The 21260-nt window shown below is 42.2% G+C and overlaps 1 protein-coding gene across 1 annotated transcript in view; it reads left to right on the forward strand.

The window, feature by feature from the left end:
* The first annotated feature begins 2783 nt into the window (after positions 1 to 2783).
* LOC122941944 (zinc finger protein 420-like) overlaps positions 2784 to 21260 on the forward strand; it is a 43160-nt gene continuing 24683 nt past the window's right edge. The window contains exons 1-6 of the mRNA XM_044299441.1: positions 2784 to 2841; positions 13174 to 13317; positions 13447 to 13623; positions 13697 to 13820; positions 13904 to 13986; positions 20460 to 20562. Of these exons, the coding sequence (XP_044155376.1) occupies positions 13261 to 13317; positions 13447 to 13623; positions 13697 to 13820; positions 13904 to 13986; positions 20460 to 20562 (544 nt within the window). The 5' untranslated portion in view covers positions 2784 to 2841; positions 13174 to 13260. The remainder of the gene's footprint in view (positions 2842 to 13173; positions 13318 to 13446; positions 13624 to 13696; positions 13821 to 13903; positions 13987 to 20459; positions 20563 to 21260) is intronic.

Raw genomic sequence — 21260 nt, forward strand, 5'->3', positions numbered from 1 at the left:
GTGAAAGAGCCCTTACTTTGGTGTATTTCATCTTCATTTTTATCGTGTTTGTATAATAAAGATTATTGTTACTTTTTGAGCCATTTGAGACTTAAAGCGCTTCTGTCACCCCACTAAAGTCATATTTTTTTGGGGAGCTAGTTAAATTCCTTATACTGCGATATATGAAAATATAATGCTCTTACTTACTTTCCTTCAGCAGTTTCTTCTAAAAACAAACTTTTATAATATGTAAATGAGGTGTCTACTTGCTGGTAGCCACCGCAAAAAAAACGCCCCCTTGTCGTGTTGATTGACAGGGCCAGCCGCGATCTCCTCCTCCGGCCGGCCCTGTCAGCATTTCAAAAATCGCGCGCCTGTGTCCATTCGGCGCAGGCACTCTGAGATGAGGAGGCTCGACTCCTCAGCACTCCCTCAGTGCGCCTGCGCCGATGACGTCTTCTCTTTCGGTGATGTCATCGGCGCAGGCGCACTAAGGGAGTTCTGAGGAGACGAGCCTCCTTATCTCAGAGCGCCTGCGCTGAATGAACACAGGCGCGCGATTTTTGAAATGCTGACAGGGCCGGCCGGAGGAGGAGATCGCGGCTGGCCCTGTCAATCAACAGGATGAGGGGCGTTTTTTTGCGGCGGCTACCAGCAAATCCTAATTTACATAGTATAAAAGTTTGTTTTTAGAAGAAACTGCTGAAGGAAAGTAAGTAAGGGCATTATATTTTCATATATCGCAGTATAAGGAATTTAACTATAGGAGGGCAGCACTACTGTGAAGGGGCACTAAGGAGGGCAGCACTACTGTGAAGGGGCACTAAGGAGGGCAGCACTACTGTGAAGGGGCACTAAGGAGGGCAGCACTACTGTGAAGGGGCACTAAGGAGGGCAGCACTACTGTGAAGGGGCACTAAGGAGGGCAGCACTACTGTGAAGGGGCACTAAGGAGGGCAGCACTACTGTGAAGGGGCACTAAGGAGGGCAGCACTACTGTGAAGGGGCACTAAGGAGGGCAGCACTACTGTGAAGGGGCACTAAGGAGGGCAGCACTACTGTGTGGGGACATAAAGTTGATAGTCGGCCAGGTTCACATCACCATTTTATTTTCAATTTTTCTGATTCTTTAAAAGTGCAAAAAAAAAATCATTATTTTAGACAGAAGAAAAAGACCTTAATTGAAGAAATTGTCTTTCATCTAAAATAATGGATCTTAGACGAAAATGGGCAAAACGGATGCAAAATGAGCACATCAGATGCTCAAAATGAAGGATCCATTTTTTTCCCTGTTCTGACAGATCAGAAGAATGGAAAACCAAATGGTGTGAACCTACCCTTACTGACATAGTGAAAATAATTAACCACACTGTGCTCTCCATCCGCTGGTCTTCTCCCTCATCGGGAGGTGAGGTGAGATGTAGACATGGCAGAACATTCCTCAGACAACCATTAATAACCTCACTGATGGCGGCCGAGGTGTGTAAGTGCGGGGATTTCTCCGCCTGGAGCTCATACTCCATACTGAATACATCCAGAGGTTTTGAATATTTAGGTGGAGATTTACTGGTGTAAAGTAGAACTGGCTTAGTTTCCCCATAGCAACCAATCAGAATTCACCTTTCATGTTTCACAGCTCCTTTGGAAAATGAAATGTGGAGTCTGATTGGTTGCTATGGGCAACAAAGCCAGTTATACTTTACACCAGTTTGATACACCCCTGTATGTTTAATAGCCTCAAGACGATCTGTATTTGGGGTAAATCTTGAGATCCCAGCTGATAGGACGAGAGCAGTCTGAGCTCTGGATCTATGATGTCATCTACCAGATTACAGCTTTATGCTGACATCACCGCTGCTACCTGTAATTGTCTATATCGTCATATGAAGGAGGACATGCTTTGTCCTGAAATCTGGAGGAGCTGCCTTCACTAGATATTTAGCATCTACACTTTATTATCTCCTCTGATTATCTCCAGTAATTGTATTTAACATGGGATTTTGTAGGATTTTACTTCTTCTCATCTTCTCTCCATTCAGGTTCCTACAGTATAGGATCCGCTCAGTGGAGATCTTCTATATAAGATCCTTCTCCTGGAGGATGGAGAGGGACAGGGACAAGATGGCGGAGAGTATAATAAATCTCACCCTAGAGATCATCTTCCGGCTTACTGGAGAGGTGAGAGATTCTGATGATGTCACATTACATCATCTTGTATGTTCCTAACAGATGGACATGACAGGAGAGGTGAGGGACTCTGGAGATGTATGGAGGGATATTTATTACTGTGTCTCTCCATAACCAGGACTACACAGTAGTGAAAAAGACCTCTAATGAGCGCTGTCAGGACCCTGTGTCTGAAGGATGGGGAAGAACCCTGAGCCCAATCACGGGGCCTCCACCTCACCCCCTGATACATGAGGAAATCAATAGAGAGAAGATCCTAGAACTCATCAACAAGATGATTGAGCTGCTGACTGGAGAGGTGACACTGCTGGGACATTATACAGGAACGCTATGAAAGGGATCTGGGTGATGACTGTATTTGTGTTGTCAGGTTCCTATAAGGTGTCAGGATGTCACCATCTATTTCTCCATGGAGGAGTGGGAGTATTTAGAAGGACACAAGGATCTGTACAAGGTCGTCATGATGGAGGATCACCGGCCCCTCACAGCACCAGGTAATATACATGACTAAATACACATGTCCTCTCATTATCTGTATGTAAGGAATGAATTCAGTCACTGGATGTGTTTCCTACAGTTAAGGAAGAGAGAAGAACACCGGAAAGATGTCCCAGTCCTCTTCTTCCTCAGGATGGGTCAGAAGAACATCACAATGTCCCACAGGATGATCAGGTAGATGGAGATAAGGTCTCATGAAATGTCCCCTATGATCTGTAGAAGGCTGTGAAGATCTTCTGTTCAGTCTTGTTTTATCCACTAGTATTATATGTTTTGTCCTTATATAATGAGAAAGGTGGAGATGGCATGTTGAATCAAATAATGAAACTTATATGGATCCCCTGTGTCTTGAACAGATTTAACTATGGTGATGGTCAATTCATTAAAAGAGTTCAATAGGGGCCTGGATGCATTTCTGGAGTGTAATAATATTACAGATTATAGTTATTAGATATCCGGAGAGATCACAGATCTGGGAAGGTCCCCCCCCCCCTCCCTAAAATGAGCAAAATTGGCTCCTACCTGACAGAATAAATTTTGCCTCCCTTTGGATGAACTTGCAGGATAACAGGCTGAACTGGATGGATGGATGGATGTCTTTTCAGCCTTATAAACTATGGGGGAGATTTATCAAAGTGGTGTAAAGTAGAAATAGCTTAGTTGCCTATAGGAACCTGAAGAGCTGTGAAAAATGAAAGCTGGAATCTGGTTGCTATGGGCAACTAAGCCAGTTCTACTTTACACCAGTTTGGTAAATCCCCCCCCTATGTTACTATACAGGTATCTAGACACTGCTGCAGGGGAACCACCAGTCGACTGCCACTTTAAGTAGTTTCTGTATAAGTGACTGCTGATTTCATAGGGGGGGTCAAGAGACGGTGGAGCAGCAAGAGATCCAGGCACAACCATAGTCAGGGGCTGGCCAAGGTAAATGTGCAATGTTAGCCCAGCGGTCCATGCTGGCGCTGCTGCCCCTACTCACGGGCGCCAGACTCCCTCCTTCTGCCAAGCACCATATGAAAAAAGGGTAGATAAATCTAAAATCTCCACAGCGTTCTTAAAATTTGTAGCAATTGGAAGGTCCCTAGAAAATTTGAGTGAGTTAAAGGGGTATTCCCATCTCATTGATCCTATTTTAATTTGTTATAGAAGTGCCTATGAGCATTTTAGTAATTATGTTCCTTTAGCAAATCCCTACCTATCTTGGAAAAAATCTTTCAATCCTACCCCACTGTCGTCTTCTGGTATCCACTAGATACGGCCACCGCTTGTGTGCCGCATCAGTGGAAGAACACATTTTATTCCCCCGGCCGGGCCGCACATCGTTGTCTTGCACGTGCACACGCGCAATGGTGACTTCTTCTTGGCTGAGTATAGTACAGTCGTGGCCAAAAGTTTTGAGAATGACACAAATATTAGTTTTCACAAAGTTTGCAGCTAAACTGCTTTTAGATCTTTGTTTCAGTTGTTTCTGTGATGTAGTGAAATATAATTACACGCACTTCATACGTTTCAAAGGCCTTTATCGACAATTACATGACATTTATGCAAAGAGTCAGTATTTGCAGTGTTGGCCCTTCTTTTTCAGGACCTCTGCAATTCGACTGGGCATGCTCTCAATCCACTTCTGGGCCAATTCCTGACTGATAGCAACCCATTCTTTCATAATCACTTCTTGGAGTTTGTCAGAATTAGTGGGTTTTTGTTTGTCTACCCGCCTCTTGAGGATTGACCACAAGTTCTCAATGGGATTAAGATCTGGGGAGTTTCCAGGCTATGGACCCAAAATGTCAAAGTTTTGGTCCTCGAGCCACTTAATTATCACTTTTGCCTTATGGCACACGGTGCTCCATCGTGCTAGAAAATGCATTGTTCTTCACCAAACTGTTGTTGGATTGTTGGAAGAAGTTGCTGTTGGAGGGTGTTTTGGTACCATTCTTTATTCATGGCTGTGTTTTTGGGCAAAATTGTGAGTGAGCTCACTCCCTTGGATGAGAAGCAACCCCACACATGAATGGTCTCAGGATGCTTTACTGTTGGCATGACACAGGACTGATGGTAACGCTCACCTTTTCTTCTCCAGACAAGCCTTTTTCCTGATGCCCCAAACAATCGGAAAGAGGCTTCATCGGACAATATGACTTTGCCCCAGTCCTCAGCAGTCCATTCACCATATTTTCTGCAGAAGATCTCTCTGTCCCTGATGGTTTTTTTTGAAGAGAAGTGGCTTCTTTGCTGCCCTTCTTGACACCAGTCCATCTTCCAAAAGTCTTCGCCTCACTGTGCGTGCAGATGCGCCTGCTGCCATTCCTGAGCAAGCTCTGCACTGGTGGCACTCTGATCCCGCAGCTGAATCCTCTTTAGGAGACGATCCTGGCGCTTGCTGGACTTTCTTGGATGCCCTGAAGCCTTCTTAACAAGCATTGAACCTCTTTCCTTGAAGTTCTTGATGATCCTATAAATTGTTGATTGAGGTGCAATCTTAGTAGCCACAATATCCTTGCCTGTGAAGCCATTTTTATGCAACGCAATGATGGCTGCACGCGTTTCTTTGCAGGTCACCATGGTTAACAATGGAAGAACAATGATTTCAAGCATCACCCTCCTTTTAACTGGTCAAGTCTGCCATTTTAACCCAATCAGCCTGACCTAATGATCTCCAGCCTTGTGCTCGTCAACATTCTCACCTGAGTTAACAAGACGATTACTGAAATGATCTCAGCGGGTCCTTTAATGACAGCAATGAAATGCAGTGGAAATGTTTTTTTGGGATTAAGTTAATTTTCATGGCAAAGAAGGACTATGCAATTCATCTGATCACTCTTCATAACATTCTGGAGTATATGCAAATTGCTATTATAAAAACTTAAGCAGCAACTTTTCCAATATTTATGTAATTCTCAAAACTTTTGGCCACGGCTGTACAGAGAAGAGCATGCTCTGTATGCAGCGCAGCTTTGTACTATACTCGGCCAGGAAGAAGTCACCATGGCGCATGCGTGGCGGCGTGCACATTCAAGACAGTGATGCCCGTCCGGGACAAGCCTTCAATCAAGCTCACTAAGTCCGCCCAGCCTCCCAAGCCGGAAACCAGGAAGTGAACAGCGCAGCTCGCAGCAGGTGAGTATGAAATTGCTAGATGGGACAACTCCTTTAATTACATGAATAAGGATGTAGAGAGAATAAGTTACATTAAAAGGAGAGAAAAAAATAAATAAATAAATAATGCAATAAAGTATATTCATCAAATTAAACAATGCTGTGTTAAATAATTACTATATTAAAGTGCCTCATTTACCCCAAACGGGGCTAGAGTGTTAAAATGGAAGATCCAAAACCTCTTCTTCCTACAGAGCTGTGAATATGAGTGAGGTATCCAGTCAATGGGTGTCAATCTCAGGAGGCTAGTGTTGCCCGCATGGACATTGGAGAAGTCCTAATTACTAGAGCTGCAATTCTTGCGGTGTTTCAGTTTGATGGTTTCTCCTGTGTTAGTAATTGTTACCTCATCAATTTCGTAGGGAATGGTGTCACAGCATTTGCAGCGTCTGGAACCACATTTAAATGAGCTCTTTTTATCTAGATGATCTTCCCTTCTCCCACGACAATGGCCGGACGAGGGGGTAACTCTCTTAGAGCCATCAAGAATTTTTGTACATGATGGTGCTAGAAGGTTTTTAAGGGTATGTGCTCTGCGAAAGGTGATGCTGGCCTGTTTCGGAAGGTCTCAACCTATAATTGGGTCGTTGCGGAAAATAGACCAATGTTTCTGTAAGACTCGTTCTGAGTTATATCTAGTGATAAAACTAAAACCATATACTCCTGTATCTTTTACAGGGGTGTGGGGTTTTAGGCAGTCGATTTGACTTTCCTTCATAATTTTATCTTCTGAACCTGAAAGACCAGATGGATAACCTTCATTTTTTTTTCTTTTTTTTTTTAAATCTTTTCTGCATAACTTTCTAACTGTTCTTTTCAAGTATTGTCCTCTGAGCAGTTCCTCTTTACTCGCTTCATCTGACTGTAGGGAATGTTCCGTTTGCATTTATGGAAATGACGAGTATTAAAATCAAAATAACTATTTGCATCAATGTTCTTAAAATGTGTGCTCGTAATAATACGATTTTCTTTTTAGTTGATAGGTTGAGATCTAAAAACACAGCTGACGTAGGATCAATGTGAGCTGTACACGTCAGATTCCATTTATGTGAATTTAGTTTCTTCAAGGGATTTTCTATTTCCTTGCCAGATGAAAATGATCTCATCTACGTATCGTTTATAAAACGTAATGTTTGGGTTTTCAAGGAGACCTTTGTTAAAGGGGAATATTAATCACCAATATTTATGCAAATATCGATAATTAATATTCATAAATAGGAGCGAACCGTCTAGTGATGACTCCGCCTATTTATGCCTAAATCATAAAATATACCTATCTAGCTAACTACCTCTGTTACCTATACACTCCACTGAACTACACTACGGCTATTGCTGCGGCACCTACTACAACAAAAGACTACACACTGTGCTTAAATAAAAGGTATTTATTAACACACTATACGTTACAGTCTAATATTTGCTTATAATTATACAGGGAGTGCAGAATTATTAGGCAAGTTGTATTTTTGAGGATTAATTTTATTATTGAACAACAACCATGTTCTCAATGAACCCAAAAAACTCATTAATATCAAAGCTGAATATTTTTGGAAGTAGTTTTTAGTTTGTTTTTAGTTTTAGCTATTTTAGGGGGATATCTGTGTGTGCAGGTGACTATTACTGTGCATAATTATTAGGCAACTTAACAAAAAACAAATATATACCCATTTCAATTATTTATTTTTACCAGTGAAACCAATATAACATCTCAACATTCACAAATATACATTTCTGACATTCAAAAACAAAACAAAAACAAATCAGTGACCAATATAGCCACCTTTCTTTGCAAGGACACTCAAAAGCCTGCCATCCATGGATTCTGTCAGTGTTTTGATCTGTTCACCATCAACATTGCGTGCAGCAGCAACCACAGCCTCCCAGACACTGTTCAGAGAGGTGTACTGTTTTCCCTCCTTGTAAATCTCACATTTGATGATGGACCACAGGTTCTCAATGGGGTTCAGATCAGGTGAACAAGGAGGCCATGTCATTAGATTTTCTTCTTTTAAACCCTTTCTTGCCAGCCACGCTGTGGAGTACTTGGACGCGTGTGATGGAGCATTGTCCTGCATGAAAATCATGTTTTTCTTGAAGGATGCAGACTTCTTCCTGTACCACTGCTTGAAGAAGGTGTCTTCCAGAAACTGGCAGTAGGACTGGGAGTTGAGCTTGACTCCATCCTCAACCCGAAAAGGCCCCACAAGCTCATCTTTGATGATACCAGCCCAAACCAGTACTCCACCTCCACCTTGCTGGCGTCTGAGTCGGACTGGAGCTCTCTGCCCTTTACCAATCCAGCCACGTGCCCATCCATCTGGCCCATCAAGACTAACTCTCATTTCATCAGTCCATAAAACCTTAGAAAAATCAGTCTTGAGATATTTCTTGGCCCAGTCTTGACGTTTCAGCTTGTGTGTCTTGTTCAGTGGTGGTCGTCTTTCAGCCTTTCTTACCTTGGCCATGTCTCTGAGTATTGCACACCTTGTGCTTTTGGGCACTCCAGTGATGTTGCAGCTCTGAAATATGGCCAAACTGGTGGCAAGTGGCATCTTGGCAGCTGCACGCTTGACTTTTCTCAGTTCATGGGCAGTTATTTTGCACCTTGGTTTTTCCACACGCTTCTTGTGACCCTGTTGACTATTTTGAATGAAACGCTTGATTGTTCGATGATCACGCTTCAGAAGCTTTGCAATTTTAAGAGTGCTGCATCCCTCTGCAAGATATCTCACTATTTTTGACTTTTCTGAGCCTGTCAAGTCCTTCTTTTGACCCATTTTGCCAAAGGAAAGGAAGTTGCCTAATAATTATGCACACCTGATATAGGGTGTTGATGTCATTAGACCACACCCCTTCTCATTACAGAGATGCACATCACCTAATATGCTTAATTGGTAGTAGGCTTTCGAGCCTATACAGCTTGTCGTAAGACAACATGCATAAAGAGGATGATGTGGTCAAAATACTCATTTGCCTAATAATTCTGCACTCCCTGTATATATCTATATCAATGGAATAGATATATATATTTATAGCAGCACACAGCAATATAAGTAAACACACTAATACGGTTCTAACTACACTAACACAGTCCAAAATCCTCCCCAGAATCTAATTACAATTGCAGGAAATGCATGCAGGCCAAGGAACACAGAGTTCTGGGCAAGGGGTAACTCAGGAAAGGGTGTTTATGCTCTGCAGGGCAGCATGTAGTGAAGGGGTTAATGGTCAGGGACAATAATACAAGTCTAATTATACGATATATATATATATATATATATTTATTGATCAATGGTTATAAATATATATATATATATATATATAGACGCACACACCACAATCCAAACCTATCTACACTAGACAGTTTACAATTCCCAATTCCACCCCACACTCTAATACACTTACATACATTCCTTAGCAGCCCAACCCAACCTGGCTCTAAGCTATCTCTATGGGAGGCAAAGGGTTAACACACCATCAGCTGCTGCTGGGGCAAGTAGGCAGTCGTGAAGGGGTAGGATTACAGCGCAGCTAAAGGGGTGACTGGGCTGCTTCCAGGGTACAGGCTCATCAGGGATTAATGCTGAGGCATGAGGTCAGCAGCCAGGGGTTAGGGGATGGTTGGTACTCAGCCATTTCCAGGAGAATGTGGCCGCATGTGGCCTCTCTTCCTTCAGGGAGCTGTTCCCATCCCATGTGTCTCTGATTGTAGTCCAGATGCAAGAGACCCCTGTTCCTGGTTTCAGGCTCCTATATCAGCCTCAGAAACAGCCCACCTCCCCCCTCCTCAGGGATGTGACATCATAGTGTGACTGTGACGTATGCCTGCCAGTTGGCCCCCTGAGGCTAGCAGCACCACACGCCCAGCCATGTCACAAACATAAGGTGGGGAGAGCATAGTAACTAGGCTGATAAACTCAACAAAAGGCCTCAGATCTATTGATCCCTTAGCCTTTGAAGTCACCAGCCACCTGGAGAAATATCCACCCCCCTGCAGGAACTGGCTGAACGCTGTACCTATGGGGGGAATTTAAGTAATATATGTGTGTATATATATATATATATATATATATATATATATATATATATATATATATATATATATATATATATATATAGAAACTTGGGACGCATCCATATACACATATATACTCATTATAAACCTGGGGCATACATGGGCAGTTATAGGCCTATATATATATATATATACCTGGGGGAGAGCCATGGCAGATACACATATATAGATGTTTGGGGCACATCTACCTGCATGTACATATACACAATATAATAGGGCCAATATACATGCATATATGTAAGGGCATATATATTTAAATCCAACACTTCCCTCAACAACTTTCATCTCTTCCAAAGGCTCCCATAAACAGATTGGCATAATATGGGGCAAATTTTGTCCCCATAGCTGTTCCACATTTTTGCAAATAGAATTCACCCCTATAATAAAAGTAATTGTGATTAACCCCTTCCTGACTTCCCACTGTCTATATAAGTCCTATCTGGACATTCCCCGTGCAGATAGCACGTATATGAACGTGCAGTCAGCCCTTTAGGCCCCTTTCACACGGGCGAGTATTCCACGCGGATGCGATGCGTGAGGTGAACGCATTGCACCCGCACTGAATCCCGACCCATTAATTTCTATGGGGCTGTGCACATGAGCAGTGATTTTCACGCATCACTTGTGCGTTGCGTGAAAATCGCAGCATGCTCTATTTTGTGCGTTTTTCACGTAACGCAAACTTGTATTGGACGGCACTCCTCTTGTTCTTTGGTACGGTGCTCAATGGTAATAGAAGCAGTATAATAAAGACAGACCACGGCACTCGTGTTTATGATATTGAATCAATTGGATTATATTTTCATATTTTTATCAAAACATCGAGGAGTAAATGTGCAAACTGGCCAACGTTTCGGTCCTAACACGGGACCTTGTTCACGGCCTGGGGTAAAGTAAAGATAGTACATCAGGGTATTTGGTACATAATCAATTTGATACTCCTAGAAATAGTGCGTAGTATTGGAATAGTCAAGTTCATCTAAGATTTAATGACGCACAGCATCACAAGCGGTACATGCCGGCACTATTTACATTTAAACCGGGCATAACAGCAGCAAAGAACACCATCCAACAGGCAACATGCTACAAGAAACTAAGGTATACACGCCATGTGCGATTAGGTGCTTTGTATGTATGACTGTTTATATCCTTAGGCTCTCCTATTGCTATGTTTCAAACAAGCGGAGGTTTCTGACTGGCACTTCACGCTGACACCTATATGCCGTGTGATTTGCTACTATGATATTTTGCAACTGCCACTATGCACATATGTACATTGTAACCAATGCCCCTTATGCCCTACAGGTTATGTCACCCAAACCGACCCCTGAAGTCTCTGCTCACCTTTGTCACTCTGCATCCTATGCTAATTCATTATTACTGTGCTGCTGTGCCATGTATACGGATGTCCCCACTGCTGCCTTTTTGCTATTCACCATCTGTTCACTCTCACTTTGTGACTCTGTTACAGAGGGTGCTGTGTATTCTGGCAGTTACTCCTCTGCGTATCCTCTGTGTATCTATAATTGTGACATTAATCTTAGATGAACTTGACTATTCCAATACTACGCACTATTTCTAGGAGTATCGAATTGATTATGTTCCAAATACCCTGATGTACTATCTTTACTTTACCCCAGGCCGTGAACAAGGTCCCGTGTTAGGACCGAAACATTGGCCAGTTTGCACATTTACTCCTGGATGTTTTGATGAAAATATAATCCAGTTGATTCAATATCATAAACACGAGTGCCGTGGTCTATCTTTATTATTTCACGTAACGCAGGCCCCATAGAAATGAAGAAAGTGCGGATGCGGTGCGATTTTCACGCACTGCTGCTAGGAGACTATCGGGATGGAGACCCGATCATTATTATTTTCCCTTATAACATGGTTATAAGGGAAAATAATAGCATTCTGAATACAGAATGCATAGTAAAATAGCGCTGGAGGGGTTAAAAAAATATATATAATTAAACTCGCCTTAGTCCACTTGATCGCGCAGCCGGCATCTCTTCTGTCTCCTTTGCTGAACAGGACCTGTGGTGACGTCACTCCGGTCATCACATGATTTTTTTACCATGGTGATGGATCATGTGATGACCGGAGTGACGTCACCACAGGTCCTGTTCCTGCAATCAGTAAAGGAGACAGAAGAGAAGCCGGGCTGCGCGATCAAGTGGACTAAGGCGAGTTTAATTTAAAAAAAATAATAATAATTAACCCCTCCAGCGCTATTTTACTATGCATTCTGTATTCAGAATGCTATTATTTTCCCTTATAACCATGTTATAAGGGAAAATAATACAATGTACAGAACACCGATCCCAAGCCCGGACTTCTGTAAAGAAGTTTGGGTTTGGGTACCAAACATGCAGATTTTTCTCACGCGAGTGCAAAACGCATTACAATGTTTTACACTCGCGCGGAAAAATCGTGCGTGTTCCCGCAACGCAGCCGCACATTTTCCCGCAATGCCTGTGTGAAAGAGGCCTTAATCTCAGCGCTGATCATCGCTGGGATTAAAGCTCCTGCTTCTGCAATCTAGCAGGAGCAGGTCGGGTCCTGGCTGACAGACACAGCGGGGACCCTGAGGAGAAGACTGGAGCTATTAATTACCGCTTCTGCCTTCTCCTGTGCCGGCAGGAGAGCGCTGCACGAGTGCAGACGGAGAGCAGGAAGCGGGCAAGCCTCTTCCTCTGTTAGTCACGTGACCGCCGTGGGTGTCTGGGACAGGGGCAGGAGCAGAGCTGCAGGGTCTGAAGAGACCCTGATCAGCTCTGCCTGTGTGTAATGCCCCCAGAGGGGGCTGTTTTCCCCTGTAACTGGAGCTCCTGTGGATGCCCAAGTTACAGTGGGAGGACAAAAAGTAAAAAAAAAAAAAAAATGTCAGTGTCCTCCAGAGGTCTATTAATGACCTCCTGGAGGACATATTATATAATATGTAACAAAAATAGCCTCAGGATGATCTGTATTTGAGGTAAATCTTGAGATCCCAGCTGATAAGAGGAGGGTAGTCTGAGCTCTGGATCTATGACATCATCTACCAAATTACAGCTTTAACTGACATCACCGCTGCTTCCTGTAATTGTGTATCACGTCAAGTGAAGGGGGACATGCTTTGTCCTGAAACCTAGAGGAGCTGCCATGACTAGATATTCAGCATCTACACTTTATTATCTCCTCCGACGTCTCCTCTTATTATCTCCAATAATTGTATTTTACATGGGATTTTGTAGGATTTTACATCGTCTCCTCTTCTTTCTATTCAGGTTTCTACAATACAGGATCCGCTCAGTGGATATCTTCTATATAAGATCCTTCTCCTGACTGACCCGTCAAGGATAGATTGGGACAAGATGGCAGAGAGTATAATAAATCTCACTCTAGAGATCATCTTCCGGCTTACTGGAGAGGTGAGAGATTCTGATGATGTCACATTACATCATCTTATCTATGTTACTAACAGATGGACATGACTGGAGAGGTGAGGGACTCTGGAGATGTATGGAGTGATATTTATTACTGTGTCTCTCCATAACCAGGACTACACAGTGGTGAAGACCTCTAGAGGGCGCTGTCAGGCCCCCGTGTCTGAAGGATGGGGAAAAACCCTGAGCCCAATCACGGGGCCTCCACCTCACCCCCTGATACATGAGGAGATCAATAGAGAGAAGATCCTAGAACTCACCAAGAAGATGATTGAGCTGCTGACTGGAGAGGTGACACTGCTGGGACATTATACAGAAACACTATGAAGGGATCTGGGTAATGACTGTATCATTGTGTTGTCAGGTTCCTATAAGATGTCAGGATGTCACTGTCTATTTCTCCATGGAGGAGTGGGAGTATTTAGAAGGACACAAAAATCTGTACAAGGACGTCGTGATGAATGATCACCGGCCCCTCACACCACCAGGTAATAGACATGACTAAATACACACGTCCTCTCATTATCTGTATGTAAGGAATGAATTCAGTCACTGGATGTGTTTCCTACAGTTAAGGAAAAGAGAAGAACACAGGAGAGATGCCCCAGTCTTCTTCTTACACAGGATGGTTCAGAGGTCCTACAGGATGATCAGGTAGATGGAGATAAGGTCTCATGAAATGTCCCCTATGATCTGTAGAAGGCTGTGAAGATCTTGTGTTGAGTATTGTTTTACCCACTAGTATTATGTTTTGTCCTTGTATAATGAGAAAGGTGGAGAATGGAGGATTATGCAACGGGCCCACTTGCCACGCCTGTGGTATCCCTTGCCCCTTGGGAGGTTTCTACGAAATATGTCCCCTAATCGTGACGCCAGTTGCAGTTAAGAAACGAGGACTTGAAGTCCCCTTTGTGAATGGTAGTGTTGGTACCCAGGCTAGGATTGCCAGAGTGGTGCAGGGATGGCCTATGGTCTTTGTAACTTTATATACACGTGTCATCAGCAGGTATTGGCATAATCTGGCAGGCAATTACTTCTCTGCAACTATCTCCGCTCTGCTATGCTAGCTGGTGTAAATAGAAACTCTCCCTCTTCTGCTGGAACTTAATTTAGCTGTCTGTGGTCTGTCTCTTACTGTAATCCTAGGAACTTCTTGTCCTGGCTTTGGAGTACCTGGGTGTGCACGACCTCCAGTGATAAGACTGTAGGACTAACAGAACCTGTCCAGACAGGACCAGGCCTGCTGCCTTCCCCTAGCAGGGGTTAAGTCAGACGAACTCCTCAAACAACCTCTCCCCATGATGGGGTAGGGTAGACTGACTTACTCACTAACTAAACTCCTCTCCAGAGAACTAGGAGGTTCCTCTCCAGGGAAAGTAACCTTGCCAATGTTGCATCTGCTGGTAGACCAGGCAATTACATGAACATAACCAGTTTTATGGATCAAAAGAAAGAGTGGTAGGGCACACCAATATTCGGAATCACAAGGATAGTTACAATATTTTATTATTAGGTGACATACACTGTTGAATAGCACACGTAAAAATTAAAAACTATAAAATACAATAAAATAATAAAACAAGCATACAAATCAATAGTCTTATATATATAAATATGCTAATATTTGCCCTAAAGTCAATTTGAATAGTGAATGTTATCCCTCCAGGTGGGTTATTTAACCCAATCAGTGTCCCAATAAATAAAGTGGGAAGTAAGTCCGCTGTTTGGATAAAGTCTTTTCTCTTGTAACAGATATTGCGACTCAATGCTGCCAGTATTTTACTGCATTCCCAAATTACACAAGGACCCTATAAACCCGCCAGGGCGTCCAATAATTTCAGGCATAGGTTCGTTGACATCAAACCTGTCTCATTATATAGATAAATTATTGCAACCAGTAGTTAAAACAACGAAATCATATATAAAAGATACCACCGCAATAATAGATACGGTTGAGAAAATACAGTACAGCCCTGGATGGATTATGGGAACATTGGACGTGCAGTCCCTATATACTGTAATAAATCATCAACAAGGAATAAAAGCTATGGGACAGCAATTGCAACAGAATAGTCAGGTGCCTATAGAACAGATTAAATATCTGCAGACTGTTACCCAGTATATCCTGGATCATAACTACTTTTGGTTTGACTCGAATATATATCTGCAGATATGTGGGACTGCAATGGGCACCAGGTTTGCCCCCAGCTACGCCAATCTTTTTATGGCGAATTGGGAACAAGAAGTTATCGATCCGAGGCTGGGGACAGACCTGGTGCTCTGGAAGAGGTACATCGATGATGTCCTCTTCATATGGAAAAATGACCAAGAATCACTTGATAGATTTTTAGAAGATATAAATAAAAATGATTATAACCTACGGTTCGTAGGAAAAACTAGTCAAGAAATGGTGGAATTTCTAGATCTGGAAATTAAAATAGAAGAATCCAAAATAATTTGTAATACATTTCGGAAGCCAACATCAAAAAATAGCTATATCCTTTACAATAGCTGTCATCTACCACAATGGCTCCTAAACATACCGACAGGACAATTTAGAAGAATTAGGAGAAACTGTTCAAAATTAGAGACCTTTGAAAAAGAAGCTGAAATTATGAAAAACCAATTTTTGGAGAAAAAATATCCCACAGAAATTTTGGAAACAGCATTAAATAAAGTTAGACAATTAGATCGGCAGTCTTTCTTTGATACAAAAATAAGGGAACAGAAAGATGAGAATATAAGATTAATCGTCCCTTTTAATACTCAATATAAAAAAGTAAAATATATATTAAATAAACACTGGCACTTTTTGAATAAAGACAAAGTAATAGGCCAATTAATTCCAGATTTTCCACAAGTGATCTTTACTAAAGCTCCAAATTTAGCACTTATGGTAGCACCCACTATCCCAAAAACCAACAAAAATAAAGTAGACCCGTCCATACAAAAATGGACGAATACTACAAGTTTTTTTCGATGTGGAAAGTGTATGGGATGTAAAAACACTATGTTTCCCAAAAAAACAGTGGTAGTAAAATCTACAACAAATAATCATCAACATACAATTAAAGATTTTTTTACATGCAATACCAAGTGTTATTTATGTTATACAATGCCCTTGTAAAAGACAATACGTGGGAAGAACAAAGAGACAACTAAAGGTCCGTATAGCAGAACATATCTCTAACATTAAAAAAGGTTATGTAAAACATACTTTGTCAAACCATTTTAAACTCAAACATAACCAAGATCCTAAGGGACTTGTTTTTTCGGCTCTTGAAAAAGTTGAAGCAGACTGGAGGGGTGGAGACCATATTAAAAAAATGTCAAGGATTGAATCACGATTCATCTTTGACTTTAATACATTACTACCGGCAGGATTAAACGCCGAAATTGAAATATATGGATTCTTATAGCCATGTTTCAAGGAGGGGGGGGGGGGTCCTTGACCGGGGAGAGACCCGTGAGTATTTTGATCTCCGGGCCTTCCCCCGGTGATGGACTTTCCTCCTCATTTTCTTCATTTTTCTTCAAATGCTGAAGCTCCTCCTGGTCTAAATAAATAAATAGTTTTTTGTCCATGGTGATATATACAGTTATTATATATTTTTTATGTAATTTTATGTATTTTTATGCATATAGCAATTATTTTATATTTGTAAGATAACATTTTTGTTTTATTACACATTGAAAAGTTAATATAAGCTTGGGAAAGTTTGATACCGAAATTATATTGAATTTAAATAAAAACGCAACGAAACCGCAACACAGAATTAATAAAAACGCAATGAAACCGCAGCATAAAAAATTATAATATTTACCGCATAAATATTGTGTGGTATTCAGTAGTATTTAATACCTTCTCTTCATTAGTATAAACGAACAGTACGAAATGAAATAGAGTAGCTGATGCTGAACTATTAAAGCAGAGTATATTCTGTGTTGCGGTTTGTCTAAATATATGCGAATGTTTTTAAATATGTATTGTAGTTTGATAGTGATATACATATATAGCGATACACACACATCATATATTTAATCTATTTTTAGTAGTTTTATACTGAAGTATGTAAACGATATATCTGCCCTTTCTGACTTGAGAAAGATTGCACGTCACTTCCGATTTCAAGTCAATTAATTTAATCCGCACCTGCTTTAAGGATATAAAAGCAAGTCATTCCCATGGATAGGTTAGCCACTGAAGGAGTCCTAGTTAACTCCGAAACGCGTTTGGTAACTATCCTATGGAACAGAACATAATACCGGAGGACTGGAAGCGCTAAAGGAAAGTAAAGACGCAAGGGATCGGTGTTTTCCTCTATCTTAAAAAAGTACAGATAAGTAGGAAATTGGTGTACTGGGAGAGCCGACTTTGTGGTCCACTCTTGGAAAAAGATCTGCTTAAATGCTTATCGACTGATCTCCGAGACAGCACGTCCATATAAGAAACACTGAAGATCCCGAATCCGCGTCAGTCTTACTTTGCTGTAACCTGCATCATCACTGCTGACCACACGTGGGACGCCACCTGTGAAGCAGCAAGCCGACTCTATTTTCACTACAAACTGTGAGTACAACAGCTTCAGCAGGCAGCAATAGTGTAGCGCTCACGTAGGCGCAGCGACTATTGAGTCGCAATATCTGTTACAAGAGAAAAGACTTTATCCAAACAGCGGACTTACTTCCCACTTTATTTATTGGGACACTGATTGGGTTAAATAACCCACCTGGAGGGATAACATTCACTATTCAAATTGACTTTAGGGCAAATATTAGCATATTTATATATATAAGACTATTGATTTGTATGCTTGTTTTATTATTTTATTGTATTTTATAGTTTTTAATTTTTACGTGTGCTATTCAACAGTGTATGTCACCTAATAATAAAATATTGTAACTATCCTTGTGATTCCGAATATTGGTGTGCCCTACCACTCTTTCTTTTGATCCTGCCACTTTTTACCTTAGAGGATTGGGTGAATCCTCTTGGTAGGTGCACCCACTTCCACTCTTGATTATACAGGTGAGCCCTCTCTGAATATTCATAACCAGTTTTATGAAGATAAATATGCACATTATGAGAAGATGACATGACGCACATTAGGTGATATAAATTAGCACATAGGAGTAAGTAGCAAGGCGCCAAAAGGAGTGGTAATGGCACTCTGGGACATTACAATTATAGCTGACCATAAACATTTTATGTTGTCTGAATCTTCACAATTTTCTGTCTGTGGAGACTGCTAGTTGGAATAAAGAACCAACATGTTGGATGAAATAATGAAACAAAGTGGATGTAAAAAGATTTAACTTGGTGCCATTCCTAAGGTGTCATGTAAGTTGACCCCCCCTCGGTCTTCACTCTTCAACCCCTATGGGGATGGTGAACTCATTAGAAGAATTCAATAGGGGCCTGGATGCATTTCTGGAGTGTAATAACATTACAGGTTATAGTTATTAGATTTCCGGACAGTTTGTTGATCCAGTGATCTGGGAAGGTTTTTTTTTTTCCCCCTAAAATGAGGAAAATTGGCTTCTACCTTACAGAATTAATTTTGCCTCCCTCTGAATGAACTTGCAGGATAACAAGCTGAACTGGATGGACAGATATCTTTTCAGCCTTATATAAACTATTGATTAGATTTGTTAAACTGGTGTACAGTAGAACTGACTTAGTTGCCCGTAGCAACCAATCAGATTCCACCTTTCATTTTCCAAAGTATTTTTCTAAATGAAAGCTGGATTCTGATTGGTTGCTATGGGTAACTAAGCCTGTTCTACTTTACACCAGTTTGATAAATCTCCCCCTATGTTACTATACAGGTATCTCGACACTGATGCAGGGCAACCACCAGTCTGCGACCACTTGAAATAGTTTCTGTATAAGTGACTGCTGATCTATGGGGGCAAGAGACAGTGGAGCAACAAGAGATTAGGCAGAACCATAGTCAGGGGTAGGCCAAGATCAGGACAGGCAAAATATGTGCAATGGTAACCCAGCGGTCCGTGTCGGTGCTGCTGCCCCTACCTGCGTGCACAGGCGCTGGGCTCCCTCCTGCTGTCATGCGCCGTGCTGACAAGCGGAGGCAGCAGGTAGCTTAACTGTTCTATCTGCGCTTCATGCCAGAGCTTACTTCTTGCTTTATTTGTTAGGTGCATGCATGGGCGTGTCTCTCCTTCCCTGTGAGGCAGCACGTACACTCCCTCTATCTCTCCAGCCTATTACTGGGTTGCAGGAAGTATTTTAAGGCACTTCCTGCCCCAGGAAGGCGCCTGAGCAATCTTGGTCACTAGCTTGTCTAGTTCCTTGTTTGCAGGTGTTTTGAAGTTCTGTTTTTCTGTGCACCAGACCTTGATTCATCTGACTTTTCTTGTTTGCCGCATGCCTCTGACCTTGGACTTCGATTACGGAATTGCTTCGATTATGGATTGCTTGATCGCTGCCTGCCCTGACTACGGACTTCCTGACTACGTAATTCCCCTCGGTGCTTCGCACTGGTATCTCTGACGCCCAGGTCAGCTGCTACTTACTCGTGGACTGTTCTGAAGTTGTACATGGTGAATACTCTAACAGGCCAAGCCTCTCCTCACCTTCAGAGGCTCTAGTGAAGACCAGTTGTCAATTAGTCACGCCCCTCCAGGGTATAGTTGCTCATTGGCACAGTGGGTCCACACCCACTGCCATAACATGCATTCTGATAAACTGTCCAAAGTCAAGGCAGGCAGCTCAGGGTCAGAATGAGATCAGGCAAGACTCGGACCCAGCAGGAAAGGGTCAAATGCAGACGTCGGTACACAGGACAACAGATCAGACAAACAAGCTAATGGCACAACTTTGCAGGAAACTATTGTACTAGAATCTATTGCTCAGGTACCTTCCCATTGGTGGGAGAGAGTGATTAGGGTGAGAGATGGCACTGGAGCCCTGAACCAATGAAGAGGGTGAGCAAGGCAGCAGGTTTTCCCACCAGCAGGAGAGGGGCAGCTGTAAGCATGGACTGCCGCCATTACAGATAGCTGCTGTCATTTCATCGCTGGTTGTCTTTTTTTTTCTGGTCACGTAAAACATTCCACACGACTTTTCCATCTGTCTGATGACTTTTATAATATTTCTTTCACAGCTTGTGAATCCGGGTGAAGATCTGAATAGTATTAAGGCTACAGAGACAGATGTGAGGGGTGATGAGCAGAGTATAGAGGACATTCCTACAGATAACAGCCCAGGTGAGTAGTAACTACTAAATAAAGCAGAGAAGACTCTCAGATTCTGCTCATTCACTGGATACTGATTCCTCCTTTCACTGTCAGGTACTGGTGGCAGTTTTTGGGAGCACATACTTTTTGACAGGTTCCCTTTACTAGCACACAGTTCTTACTACTACATGGGGTCCTGCAGTGTTGATCAGAACTTTGGGTTTATCACCTATTCTTCTAACTTCTATGAATCTTCCTCCAGCAATACTTAGAGGCTTCACTTACACTTCAGAATTTTTGGGAATAGGGAAGAGCCTTATGGCAGAGCCATCACCGGGGCAGGATAAACAAGGGGAATAAAGCAGCTGCCTGTCTGTCAGTAAAGATATCACATGTCCTGGTGTAATCACAGAAAACAATCCCCAGTGGTCAGTGACACTTTCTGTGCTGTTCTGCTCCCCCCCCCCCCCCCATCCCCTTGCTAAAGACTGCCACGCCATTTGACATGCAGCGCTGGGTTGACGTGACAACATATAGAATGATTGTATGTACAGAGCAGTTTATAGCTGAGCAGTTCTAGATTTGCCGTACACCATGTGCTACTGAAATCCTAGACATAAATTCGAAACCCTGTGATGTCCTCGGTTTCTCACCCAAACAGCCACATATAGACTACATCTAGTGGACCAAATAATAATTCTTGTATATTGTATTGCATGAAAACTTAA

Source organism: Bufo gargarizans, chromosome 6 (assembly GCF_014858855.1).
Source record: "Bufo gargarizans isolate SCDJY-AF-19 chromosome 6, ASM1485885v1, whole genome shotgun sequence".
NCBI classification, from domain to species: domain Eukaryota; kingdom Metazoa; phylum Chordata; class Amphibia; order Anura; family Bufonidae; genus Bufo; species Bufo gargarizans.